At 40.5% G+C, this 14,702-nt stretch overlaps 1 protein-coding gene across 1 annotated transcript in view; it reads right to left on the bottom strand.

The window, feature by feature from the left end:
* The window catches only part of TMEM236 (transmembrane protein 236), a 40,188-nt gene that overhangs the window by 14,221 nt on the left and 11,265 nt on the right, over positions 1-14,702 (bottom strand). Inside the window, exons 2-3 of the mRNA XM_055296692.2 lie at positions 10,515-10,587; positions 5,407-5,548 (exon numbers count right to left, since the gene is read on the bottom strand). Of these exons, the coding sequence (XP_055152667.1) occupies positions 5,407-5,548; positions 10,515-10,587 (215 nt within the window). The remainder of the gene's footprint in view (positions 1-5,406; positions 5,549-10,514; positions 10,588-14,702) is intronic.

The raw sequence follows: 14,702 nt of genomic DNA, 5'->3' as shown, positions 1-14,702 counted from the left end.
ACTAGTTTGGCTACAATACTATTTTGCAAGAGAGGAAATGGAATAAATTTCCAGTGTTGCAAGGTTGTAAGGTTAAGGAGAAACAGGTATTTCTTTGCATTGCTATTTAGAGGGTAAGTTCTTTAGAGGGAGCAATTTAACCACACATATCAAAAACCTTAAAAGCTTGCATGGACTTTGAGCCAGAAGTCCTGCATCTAAACATTTGACCTAAGGAAATAACCATCTATGCTGCTGAGGTGGCTGCAGGCACTGACTCAAGTTTCTGATATTAAAAGACCACACAGAAAGATTGGACGAGGGCCATTGGGAGCAGATTTATTTGAAAACCTCACACTGCCAACATCATACCGGGCACCTCTCGCCGATGTGATAGTGGAAACCGCCTCCTTTGCAGGGCGCTGAGGTTTTCCACTCAAATAGCCTGTTGACCTCACCTCTAGCCAGCCATCTCTGACCATGCGGCTCTCCCTAATGCAGCCAAACCCCTCTTGCCACACCGCACGGTACATACGATCCCATTATGGGCCTCTCTACATTCCCAGCATGTGTAGCCAGTCCGTAGTAGTCACTTTTCTTCTGGCAGTGTTCTTGCTGAGGAGTCTGGGCATGAGCAGATGCTCCAGGCCTTCTGAGGACACTCTGCAGTCATCATCCTGGTATCATTCAGCTCCCATCCAGAGGCACTTAACTCTCTCCATCCCCAGCTTCTGTTTTGCCAGTCACCTCACTGAGAGGTTTCTGACTCCCACACGCAGCACAGGGCGCTTTAAACACAGCCCATCTGCACTACACATGGACACGTGCTTTAACGGTGACTTGTCTGCCTTGCCCAACTCAAAAGCACATCGCCTTAGGCATTCTAACCATATCCTTGTCCTTCTCAACCCTCTTACTTCTGAATGAGACTCATAACAGCACAGTTTATCATAGTTGAAAACTGGAACAAATCTAGTTGTTCAACAACTGGGGATCTGCTAGATATATTATCATGGTTCATTAACATAATGGAATATAATTTGACCAATAACACCTTCTACACAGTAGAAGATGTAATAATGAGGCCGGGTGCGGTAGCTCACACCTGTAATCCCAGCACTTTGGGAGGTGAGGCGGGTGGATCATCTGAGGTCAGGAGTTCAAGACCAGCCTGGCCAACATGGTGAAATCCCATCTCTACTACAAATACAAAAATTAGAGGGACGTGGTGGTGCATGGCTGTAGTCCCAGCTACTCGGGAGGCTGAGGCACGAGAATCGCTTAAGCCCAGGACCAGAGGTTGCAGTGAGCAGAGATCATGCCACTGCACTCCAACCTGAGCAACAGAGTGAGACTGTCTCAAAACAAAACAAAATAAAGCAAAAAGAAGATGTAATAATGAGAATGATGCCCACCATACATTAAGAAAAAAAAGAGTTGCAGAATAGGTTTTCTTAACAGATGAATGTACATCAAGATGCTATCCAGTTATAAATTCCTAGTTTGTAGGGTTATGGTTGGTTTACCTTTTCTTTTTTGTTTATCTCTATTTTGTAACTTTTTAAAATGAGTATGTGTTCTTTAGGAAAAATGAAACATTAGAAAGAAAAAATTCAATATGGCATGTTAAAAGGTTTATCTGTTTTTCAAAGATGTTGAGCCTCAAGCCAGTTTGTACCCCACCAAGATGGGTCACGCTGCCTACAAAGCTGAAACTGCCCAGAGCAGCAGTAGCAGTCACAAGACCTTAGATGGAGGCTCACTTTGACTCTAGGTGGTGCAGTCATGATTGCCAGGGAGCTGGGCCTGGAGAGAGAGTTGGCAACCTATCTACCTCTTTGTAGGAATGGTAGTGCCCTAGAAACAGGTGCGGTTACAATGCTAAATGAAGCCATAGATTAATGATTTCTACATTTAGCAGAGGAACCTTTTTTTCCCCCCAAATGAAATCTCACACAAAACATCAACTCTTAAACACACAAAAATATTGCTGATCATGATGAAGCTCTCCCTTCTCCCAAACACACACATACAATACACACATGCGTGCAAATTTTCTTTCCTTTTTTTTTTTTTTTTTTTTTGAGACAGAGTCATATTCTGTCACCCAGGCTGGAGTGCAGTGGTGCCATCTCAGCTCACTGCAATCTCTGCCTCCCGGCTTCAAGCGATTCTTCTGCCTCAGCCTCCCCAGTAGCTGGGATTACAGGCGCCTGCCACCACGGCCGGCTAATTTTTGTATTTTTAGTAGAAACGGGGTTTCCCCATGTTGGCCAGGCTGGTCTCGAACTCCTGACCTCAGGTGATCCCCTCCACCTCAGCCCCCCAAAGTGCTGGGATTACAGGCGTGAGCCACCGTGCCCGGCTGCATGCAAATTTTTACAGTCACTCTTGAAGTAACATTGTAGGTTTCTGAAATGACAATTTAATGAACAGTGGTCGGTTTTAAGAAGGCAACTTGCCTCCCAGCACCGGGTTTGTTGATTCAAGGTGTGAAATCCAACCAAGCTTAATGTTGATATAGGAGTTAAGAAGAAATTATTTAGGCAGATATGAGGGTACGGGAGTCCTTGGTAAGGTTTTCCTTTTAATGAAAAGCACTCCCAAATCATTTTCTAACAAACAGCAGCCTGTAAAATCAAGCTGCAGACATAGACAAGCAAGCTGGAGGCTTGCACGGGTGAATGCCGGCAGCTGTGCCAATAGGAAAAGGCCACCTGGAACTAGGCATGGTCAAAATGGTGGCACCATCTTCCCTTCTCTTTGCCAGCTGTGTGTACAGTGAGGAGCAAGCAACATGGCACCAGCCAAGTGGAAAGTCCATCTGCATAATAAGATTAGGGTGGGGTGACCAGCCTTTTTCAGGTGCTATGTAAACATCACACCCCGTCCAACCAATCTGTGAGCCCTATGTAAATCAGACACCACCTACCAAAGCCTGTCTATAACACCCAGTGCACTCTGTCATGGGCTGGAATTCCCACTTAGGAGCCCCTCTGTCTCGAAAGAGAGAGCTGCTCTCCTTTCTTTCTTTTGTCTATTAAACCTCCGCTCCTAAACTCACTCCCTGTGTGTGTCCATGTCCTTAATCTTCTTGGCACGAGATGATGAACCTTGGGTATTTACCCCAGACAACAACACTGCTTCATTTTCACTTCCCAAACATGGCCATTTGCTACATACACACCTTAGTTCTTGGAGGCCCAACCTTTCTTCTATGTAGAAAGCTTTCTTTACCATGTCTACCTACAAACTCCTGCAAATCCAAGATCTTCCCTTTAGTCTTTTCTTACCTTCAACACCTTAGATAAAATGAAGTTTTCCTTCATCTGTGGCACCATAGTAGTTTAGCTATTATAATCTATTGTAGCACTTTGTAACAGGGTGTCTGGCCTGGGCTGCAAGTCCTATTTAAATGAGTCTGGAGGGTAGGACTGAAAACTCCCTCTCTAATCATGGACACTTTCGTGGGTCTGTTTGCACCCACTGGTTTTGATGGGGATTAAGGAATCTAGGTGGTGACAGAGAGAGGACTCTAACGGTGGCAAGGACTGAGGTTCAGGCAATATAGGTAAGCCTGATTTGAGGACCTATGAGACCCCCCATGGAGAAAAGCTGCCTCAGAGAAGGAGTCTGGCTCTGCCACATTCAGCCATGAGGTCTATAGGTGGGAGGGGAAATGGTGGTTTCCAGGGGAGTAGAATGGCCATTACCTAAAATCACTGAAGCCCAGTCAATTTGTTGGTACATATACACTCTAAGGGCTGAAAGGCTGTTGTTTCCAAGAAAAAACAGTTATTATAGTGCTCTGTCTGAGACCTCTTTAGAAAACTAGAACTCAGTGGCAGGAAGCCTATATTCCCACTAGCAGAAGAAAGGAAGTCAATCTAAAGCACCAGCAAAGCATCCACCAATATCCCAGACACAAACAACAGCAGCACCAACAGCATTTAGAGCAGAGCTGAGCAGGCGTGGTAGAAAACAGCATGCCGAGGGGTTTGCACATGAGAATGAAAAGCTGAGTGCACAGCAGATGCAGCAGGGTAGTCAGGGGTCTGGATCAACAAATAAGGGCACAGGAGACCCACTGTGGGTCTGGTTTAAAACGGCAGCAGCAGGTGGGCACAGTGGCTCATGCCTGTAAACCCAGCGCTTTGGGAAGCTGTAGCAAGCAGATCACTTGAGGTCAGAAGTTGGAGACCAGCCTGGCCAACAGGGTGAAACCCCATCTCTACTAAAAATACAAAAATTAGCCAGGCATAGTGGTGCCCTCCTGAATTCCCAGCTACTTGGGAGGCTGAGGCAGGAGGATCACTTGAGCCCAGGAGGCAAAGGTTGCAGTAAGCCGAGATATACCACTGCACTACAGCATGGGCACCAGAGCAAGACTCTGTCCCAAAAAGTTAATTAATTAACTAATTAATGAAATGGGAGCAGAAAAAAGACAGTGAAGAAGAGGAGATGAAAGTCCTCTTCTTCATTGTTGAGCCTCAAACCAGTGCGTACCCCACCAAGATGGGTCACTCTGCCTACAAAGCTGAAATTGCCCAGAGCAGCAGCAGCAATCACAAGACCTTAGATGGTCTCAAACTCCTGAGCGCATGCCATCCTCCCATCCTGGCCTCCTAAAATGCTGGGATTACAGGCATGAGCCACCGCACCCAGCCATATCTTGGTTTTATTAGGGTGAACTTTGGCATTTTTATAATTCACAATTAAAAACACATGATTATCTAGTACACAACTACCACAGTCATATTAATTCCTGTAGTAAAAGTCTCCAAACTAAGCTTTTTATTAATTCATTTAAACATAAGGTTTAAGAGACTTCCTAGAAAAATATACAACTATAATAATTTACTTGGATAATTTCTTGCTGGAATAAACATTAAGGTTTTTGGTATTAACTATTTGATAATTTAAACCACCACAAGGACAAAAAACCAAACACCACATGTTCTCACTCATAGGTGGGAATTGAACAATGAGAACTCACGGACACAGGAAGGGGAACATCACACTCCGGGGACTGTTGTGGGGTGGGGGGAGGGGGAGGGACAGCATTAGGAGATATACCTAATGCTAAATGACCAGTTAATGGGTGCAGCAAACCAACACGGCACATGGATACATATGTAACAAACCTGCACATTGTGCACATGTACCCTAAAACCTAAAGTATAATAATAAAATAAAATAAAATAAACTATTTGATAATTTTTAATTTATCAGTACTACTAAAATGCAAATAGCAAACAAAAGCAGCTATCTAGCTATCAAGGTAGGTTTAAAAATAATTATGTTTGGATATCTTCATGTTAGCCCTAAGAAAAGGTATCATTAAACATGTTGTCAGATAACAGAGTGGCAGAAAGGTGAAAGATATATCAAACTTTAAAAAATATTCATATTTAAAAGAACACTTACTCTTTTGACTCCCTCTAAGAGGATATATCCTGAGTTTTTCAATAATATCAACCATGATCAGGGATGACAGAACCAGAGATACGGGCAGGTCAGGTAACATATCAGGTAAGACATCAGCGGACCCTTTAATGCTCTTTTGAACCTGTTTAGAGAAAACCATTTAGAAGCATTAAATTACTGTGCTTTCTTTGCTCAAAATGCTTTCAACAGTCTGAATGTAGCACTAAATTAATTATAATTACATTTACTAAAAACCTAGAAGGTTGGTTTTTAACTTGTCAGGTTTTAAACGCCACAAGGTTTTGAACCATTTCTAAAGCTGTCATAAGGATTCATATCAATGGAAGCATATTTTCAGTTAAAGACAGACCTTGGTAAATGCATGCAAAAATGCAGTAGTGGGCTCCCTGTAATATTGAAGGGGTAACTCCTTCCAACTCTACTGCTGAGCAGAGCTTCTAAGAATCCAGCCTCAAAGAGCTAGAGGAACAAATATTAACATCTAGGGTCTTCCAAGAAGACAGAACTCAGATAATTCCGGCTAGACTTTGGGACACTTCCTTCATCTGCTTAAAGTGTTTACAAAAAGCTATGGCAAGGCCAGGTGTGGTGGCTCACACCTATAATCCCAGCACTTTGGGAGGCCGAGGTGGGAGGATTGCTTGAACCCAGGAGCTCGAGACAAACCTGAGCAACAAGGCCAGAACCCATGTGTATGAAAAATTAAAAAATTAGCTGGGTGAAGTGGCACACACCTTTGGTTCAAGCTACTTGAGAGGCTGAGGTGGGAGGATCACTTGAGCCCAGGAGGTCGAAGCTGCAGTGAGTAGTGATTGCGACACTGCACTCTAGCTTGGGTGACAGAGCAAGACCCTGCCCCACAAAAAAACAGAAAGAAAAACAAACCACAATAAAAAAAAAAAACTATGGAAAGCGTTGTATTAATGATGAAATATTGAAAGTCTTCCCTCTGAAATCAGGAATAAGACAAAGATGCCACCATGGCCATTTCTGTTCAACATTGTCCTGGAGGTCTTAGCCATGGTAATGGGCCAGAGAAAGAAATAAATAGTGTAGGCTGGGTGCGGTGGCTCACGCCTATAATCCCAACACTTTGGGAAGATGAGGCAGGTGGATCACCTGAGGTCAGGAGTTCGAGACCAGCCTGGCCAACTTGGTGAAACCCCATCTCTACTAAAAATACAAAAAAAAAATTAGCCAGGCGTGGTGGCACATGCCAGTAGTCCCAGCTACTCAGGAGGCTGAGGCAGGAGAATTGCTTGAACCAAGGAGGCAGAGGTTGCAGTGAGCCAAGATCATGCCATTGCACTCTAGCCTGTGCAACAGAATGAGACTCAAAAAAAGAAAGAAAGAAGGAAAGAAGAAAGAAAGAAAGAAAGAAAGAGAAAGAGAGAGAGAGAGAGAGAGAGAGAGAAAGAAAGAAAGAAAGAAAGAAAGAAAGAAAGAAAGAAAGAAAGAAAGAGAAAGAAAGAAAGAAAGAAAGAAGAGAGAGAGGGAGGGAGGAGGGAAGGAAAGAAGGAAGGAAGGAAGGAAGGAAGGAAGGAAGGAAGGAAGGAAGGAAGGAAGGAAGGAAGGAAGGGGAGAGAGGAAAGGAAGAAATTAACAGTGTAAATATTGGAAAGAAGAAAGACAAAATATCATTATTCAAAGACTATTTGATTGTACATAGAGAAAATCTCCCCCAAATGGATAAATTATTTCTAAATACCAAAGACGAAAGGGTTCAAATATACGAGTTTTTTAAAAAAATGATCCTATTCAATGCAACTTCCATCAATATTCCAACTTTTTGTGGAAAAGGACAGGCTGATGCTAAAATTTATATGAAAATAAAAAAGGCAGGAAATTCTGGAAGAAAAAGAATAAGCTAGGAAGATTTACTCTTCTGGATATAAAGAACTAGTATAAAGCTGCAAGAACTAAGACAGTGTAGAGTTGGCACAGGAATTATGTGTATCTACACTTGATTTATAACAAAGGTGGCACAGCAGAGAAATGTGGGAAGGATGGATTTTTTAGTAAAATGGTGCTTGGTCCATTGAATGTTATGTGGGGAAAAAAATTAACTCACTGCTGCACAACATATACCAAAATCAGTTCCAGATGTATTGTGAATCTAAAAAAGAATGAAGAAACAATATAGCCTTCAAAATATAATTAGGAGGCTGGGCACAGTGTCTTACACCTGTAATCCCAGCACTTCGGGAGTCCAAGGCAGGTGAATCACTTGAAGTCAGGAGTTCAAGACCAGCCTGGCCAACATGGTGAAACCCAAACTCTATTAAAAATACAAAAATTAGCTGGGCGTGGTGGCACACGACTGTTGTCCCAGCTACTTAGGAGGCTGAGAGGTGAGAATCACTTGAACACAGGAGGTGGAGGTTGCAGTGAATAGAGATTGCACCACTGCACTCCAGCCTGGGCAATAGGGCAATACTCCATGTCAAAATATATATATATATATGAAAGATTTTAAGACTTTGAAGTTCAGATTCACAATCACAAAATCTTCTACAAGTGACCCAAGCACTATCCATAAAGGAAAGAAATGAACTGGACTATTTTTGAGTTAAGAACTTCTTTTCATCAAACAGATATAAAAGTGTGAAGACAAGTTACATAAAGATATTTGCAATACGTAAAATCAAAAAAGGGCTTGTGTAATCTGAATATGAAAATAAGTCTTCCAAATAGATTTTTAAAAGATAAGCAACACAATAAAAAATGGGCAAGATGAAAAGATGCTCAACATCGTTAATTACTGGAGAAATGTAATTTAAAAGTACAATGAGATTCAGGACTCACCAGAAGAGCTGCAATAAAAAGAAACAATGATGCCTGGAGGGGTGCCTCACGCCTGTAATCTCAGCATTTTGGGAGGCCAAGGCGGGTGTATCACCTGAGGTCAGGAGTTCGAGACCAGCCTGGCCAACATGGTGAAACCCCGTCTGTATTAAAAATAGAAAAATTAGCCGGCAGTGGTGGTGGGTGCCTGTAATCCCAGCTGCTGGGGAGCCTGAGGCAGGAGAATCACCTGAACCTGGGAGGTGGAGTGTGCAGTGAGCCAAGATCACACGCGCCACTGCACTTCAGCCTGGGCAACAGAGCAAGACTCTGTCTCCAAAAAAATAAGACACAATGCAAGCACTGGTGAATGCTCCTTCTCTGCTGGTGAGTTCTACAGAGATGCTATAGAAATCACTACAATCTGTTTGGAAAGCTGTTTGACCTTATCTCTCACAATTTAACATTTCAATATCTCATGATTCATCAATTCTGCTCCTGCATATGTAACCAACAGAAATGCTTGCATGTGCACACCAACAGACATATTCACAGATGTTCACAGCCGCATCCTTTGTAATTGCCAAAACTGGAAACAACCAAGATGGCGACCAAGAGTAGAACAGATAAGTAAATTATGATCTTTTCATAAAATGAAATATTCTACAGCTGAAAATGAATGAGCTTCAGGTATTCACAGAAACACGAATGACCCTCACAACCATATTTTAAATAAAAGAAGCCAGACATCATTTGATTTCTCCTTGGAAAAATTTCAGAAACAGGCAAACTAGCCTGCAGCATCAGAAGTCAAGTTAGAAGTGACTTCTGGAAAGGAGGGAAAGGGAGTCACTGAAATGAGCATAAAAAAAGAATGAGCAAGCAATGGGTTACTGATACAAAAATAAAATAAAATAATAAATAAAAATAAAGGAGTGTGGGCATGGAGCTGGCCAAGGTTTCCTTCTTGACCTTGACTTGAGCGATGCTTACCCAGGGGGTTGCTTTGTGGTATTCCATTGTTACTGTACTTGTGTGTTTCGTGCACTTTTCTGTTTATGTGTTATACTTCGGTGAAAATTAAATAAGAAAAAAGGGAAAGGAAAGAAAAAGATGTAACAATGGAAGAGACATCATAAAAAAAGAACCAAAAAGGTCTATCAAGCTCCAGATATGCCATCAGTTTACCAAGTGATGTTTCTTAAAAGGTTGTAAACTAAATTTTTACAGCTTTTGGGAAACTTCCAAATGATTTACAAGGTCTTTGGGAGGGGAAAAGACAGATCTAGATTGAAATATTCACCTGTTGCAGTTCACCGGAAGCAAAGCACATGTGTGTGGCCTCCCAGAATTATTCTATGCATTCATATGTTGTCCTAATTTAGCATCTATGATGTATTCTAGTAGCACCTACGATGCATTCTAACAACCATGTAATTTCTAATGTCATACATTACTCGGTACTGCCCTGTACACTTGTGGTACTTGTTCTAATTCCCTGTTTATTTTTCTCTCTAATATCAGAAAATTATACCAGAGACTCAGCCATATTTCCTGAGTCCCCTATGCCCTGTACCTAACAGTGCCTGGCCTGTAATATACACTTAATGAATATTTGCTTCACATATAAGTGAAATATCACAAGGTAAATTAAGTAATTTAAGTAAATTAAGTATGCTTTGGGAAAACAAAAGTTATCTTCCACAGCACCTTGCAAATTAATAAGATTAGTGGGGCATTCTTCTCTGATCTTCTTGGATAATGAAGTACTTACAGCCTGAAAGTTCTGCCTAAGATATTCCTGCCCTGCAGGTATCTATTCAAGACCTTTTGAAGCTATATTTAGTCAAAACATAAACTCAGCATTATTTTCAAATAAATAACACATGCAAATTATTATCAATGAACATCTTATCAAAGGTATTAAAATGTAAGCGGTCCTTCCCTTAGATCTTGTCGTATTCATTTAGAATTGAGGACAATCATGAAAAACATCAGGTTGGTAGAAGAAATAAATATAGATCAACTTTCACATTTTTCACTTTTTAAACATTCAAATATCATTTCTGTCTCTCACACACAACCACAAAATTAATTTTTAAAAATTGGCTACTAGACTTTCCTTCACAGTCACAGAGGTAACAATGATCTTAGTACTTTAAATAACATATATTGCAACCTGGAAGAAGATTGGATTACATAAATGTCAAGAAATTTGTTGAGCACGCTGCTCTATCAAATTCCAATAACAAGAAATTATAAAATCTCATAATCTTGTAGCAGAAGAAATCAAAATTCCATACCTCAGTCACTGCTATGGAAAAGGTGAGGCACGGCAGTGTGGTGAGGACCACACACATCATCAGAACAGGTCTCCTAGCAAAGGAGAAAAAATAAGCCAAAGCAATCATGGACAAGATCGACAGTTCCTCTTACATTCTGCTAATTTTGCAGTTCCTGTTCCATTCATCTATAGTTTTTCTAAGAAGCTGCTGCTTCCCTATTTCCATTTCCCAAATGTTTGCATATGGCAAAGAGGAACACGCACAGAAACCCGAATGCTGTTTCTAGAACAAAGTGGTGAGAGATTTCCAAATAATTAGCAAACCACAAACTATTAAAAGCATCAAATCGCAAGTCAAATGACATTCAACATGTTCATAATTCATTAATTAAATTCCTGCCCAAGAGGTCAGGCTGTAGTGACCAACTGAATAAATGAGCAGCATGACTTTCAGGTTATATCATATCCCATGTTGTAAAATTTATATTTCAAAATGTACATTTAGAGATGATAAACTATTAGATATTTAAAGATCACTTAAAAACATTTACATTTTTTTACTAGAACCAAAAAAAAACCATACATACATAAAAATGACATAATTTTTCAAAGTTGTTTTTAGACCACTTCTTAAACCTTGCATGATCAACCAATCAAATAGCTATTGAGATTCTGTATGTAGAAAATAGTATATCTTATGACACAGAAAATTTAAATGTGGCCGGGCATGGTGGATCACATGTAATCCCAGCACTTTGGGAGGCCGAGGCGGGTGGATCACAAGGTCAGGAGATCAAGACCATCCTGGCTAACACGGTGAAACCCTGTCTCTACAAAAAATACAAAATATTAGCCAGGAGTGGTGGTGAGCGCCTGTAGTCCCAGCTACTCAGGAGGCTGAGGCAGGAGAATGGCGAGAACCCGGGAGGCCGAGATTGCAGTGAGCTGAGATCGCGCCACTGCACTCCAGCCTGGGCGAAAGAGCGAGACTCTGTCTCAAAATAAATAAATAAATTAATTTTAAAAATAGAAAATTTAAATGTATGTTTAGCATCCTTAATTTATGGGACAACAAAAGATACCTACTCAAAGGTTTTCTACAATGAAATATTTACCTCCTCTTTGATTCGTTAATATATATTATGTCAATTCCATTTATGTAATGTTTTCTACGTACAAGCAGTGTTGAATGCTTTCAAATTATTAATTTCTCCACAGTCATAAAAAAGAATGAAATCATGTCCTTTGCAGCAACATGGCTATAGCTGGAGGCCACTATCCTAAACGAATTAACTCAGGAACAGAAAACCATTATGTTCTCACTTATAAGTTGGAGCTAAATGTTGGGTACTCATGGACATAAAGATGGGAATAGACACTGGGGACCATTACAGAGGGGACGGTGGAAAGGGGTCAAGGGTTGAAAAATTACCTATCGGGTACTATTCTCACTAAGTGGGTAGTGGGATCAGTCACACCCAAGACCACAGCATTGTGCAACATACCAGTGTAACAAACGTGCACACGTACCTCCTGAATCTAAAATACAAGTTGAAATTATAAAGAATAAAATAATAGAGAACAATTTCTCTTTGGCGCTGTCTTGCCTTCCCCATCCCAGTGCCATCTTAGATGTCCTAGGTGTAAATATAAATTAGAAGATGAGATTACTCCTCTCTCATGGCCAGACCCAGTATAACCTGGCTAAGACTAGTCTGATGGAATTTTCCACTGGTAGCTTTGTCTGTTTGTCTGAGCCAAGATCCAAGTTCCTACAATACTAAGTTCTCTAAGTAAGATTGGACAAGCCACTCATAAAGTTCTCTTCTTCTCAGCTTGACCTCTAAACGATGACGATGCCCCAGAGATTATTCCTGGGCCTGTTCTTTATCTATATTATCTTCCTGAATTATCTCATCCATTCCCACTGCTTCAAATACCACTTGTTTGCCCAGGACTCCACAATATATTCTGGTGTTTCTCCTGAACTCTGACTTGTCTACTCAACTGTTAGGCACTTCCACTTGGATGGCAAAGACACAACTCAGACTTACCATGTCTGAAAGAGAACCCAAGTCCTCCTCCATACTTGTTCCAGTCCATCATCTAATCCTGTCTGATTTACTGCCAAAGTCCATTTCAAACTCCTGTTCTGCCAACACCATAGTTCATCCACTGTCACCTCTCATCTGCCATATTTCCTAACTGGTTTCCTGTTGGTGATTCTATTCTTGCCTAGCAACATTGTCTTCATGTTTTTGAAATGAAGTCATGCTTTTAAAATGTAAAACATGTCTTGTCACTGCTCCAGTGTTGGGGAAAGGAAGGGGTTATTGGTTAATGGGTATAAAGCTTTAGTCTTGCAAGATGAAAAGAGTTTCGTAGATGGATGGTGGCAACAGTCACACAACCATGTGAATGTACTTAATGCCACTGAACTGTACCCTTAAAATGATTAAGATGGTAAATTTTACATTATATGTATTTTATCACAATTTAAAAAAATCTTTGATGAACACACAATGTGGTTAGAAGAAAACTGAAACTTATTACCCTAGTCTACATGCTGAACGTGATATGGTTTCTCTTATTCCTCCTACTCTCATATATAGTATAGGAAACACATACAGGCACACACACACACACACACACATATGAGTTGCATACATAGCCCTATGACTACCTAGAAATCTGCTGATTCTTTGTTTATTGTTTGTCATCTTCCTCTTTCCTCATCCCCCGAGGTAAGTTCTGTGGAAGCCCGGACCTTATCTGACTTGTTTGCTACTTTATTTCCAGCATCTAGAATAATGTTCCTGAATCATTTTTGTGCAATGAAACTTCTGAGAGAATCTAGTGAATCCTACGAACCCTTCTCAGGACAACATTTTTAAATGAGTAAAATAAAATATACAGATTTTTAGAAAATAAATCAATTATATTAAAATTATCCAAATTTAAAAAATTACCTAAAGTCTTTTTTAAAAAACTGTATAAGTTTGTGGTTCTTTTTTAAGGAATTATGTAGTAATCCAATTTCTTTTAAAAATTTAAACTTGGATGAGAAACAATTTACATCATTCCTTTCATTAACATCATAACAATATATGTGTCTATCTATGAACACATTGTCTTTTTTTTATTTTCTTTGAAGCAGGCCAGTCCTGGTGGCTCATGCCTGTAATTCTAGCACTTTGGGAGGCCAAGGTGGGTGGATCACTTGAGCCCAGGAGTTCGAGACCAGCCTGGGCAATACAGCAAATCCTCGTCTCTACAAAAAAAAAAAAAAAAAAAAAAACACACAGAAATTAGCCAGGTGTGGTGGTATGTACCTGTAGTCACAGCTACTTGGGAGGCTGAGGCAGGAGAATCTCTTGAACCCCGGGAGGCAGAGGTTGCAGCAAGCCAAGATCACGCCACTGCACTCCAGCCTGGGTGACAGAGCCAGACTCTGTCTCAAAAAAAAAAAAAAAAAAAAATTGGGGGGGAGTACTTAAGATCTAGTAAAAATTGTAATCATTCATAATTTCAAGATAGTGAAGATCATAAACCATATACTAAAGTCTCTCCTACAACTGTTGTGTCATATGAAAAGATCTGTGATACATGGTCTGAAAAGCTCTATGTAATAAAGTTACAGGTCCTGTTAATACTACTGTGGTTTGTTATCAACATCCACATCAGAAAAGATTGGTAGCTTTCAATTAGAGGTTAATGAAAGAAACAGTGTAAATTGTTACTCATCCAAGTTCAAGAACTTCATGTGCTAGAGAATGTCGAACACATAGTAGGAATTCAGTAAATACTAAATGAATGGACTCATTAATAAATAAATACAACCCAAGTCTATGTTTTATTTAACCAGAAGTTATGTTAACCTGTGTTTGAAAATCTTGACTTACTGCTAGGATATGTTTTTATATATATATATTCTTTTTTTTTTTTTTTTGAGATGGAGTCTCACTGTCACCCAGGCTGGAGTGCAATGGCTGATCTCGGCTCACTGCAACCTCTGCCTCCCAGGTTCAAGTGATTCTTCTGCCTCAGCCTCCTGAGTAGTTGGGATTACAGGCCCTTACATAATTCACTATATCAACTCATTCCTCGTACTCATCCTCCTTCTCTGGATGCCCTCCCACACCCATCTTTCCAAGCTCAGTGCAAATCAAGCTTTCCTTATGAGACTTTCTCTGATTACTCCAAAGCA

This window comes from Symphalangus syndactylus, chromosome 10, assembly GCF_028878055.3.
Source record: "Symphalangus syndactylus isolate Jambi chromosome 10, NHGRI_mSymSyn1-v2.1_pri, whole genome shotgun sequence".
Taxonomy (NCBI): Eukaryota; Metazoa; Chordata; class Mammalia; order Primates; family Hylobatidae; genus Symphalangus; species Symphalangus syndactylus.
Note: the sequence above shows the minus strand (reverse complement) of the source record. Positions and strands in the feature narration are given on the sequence as shown.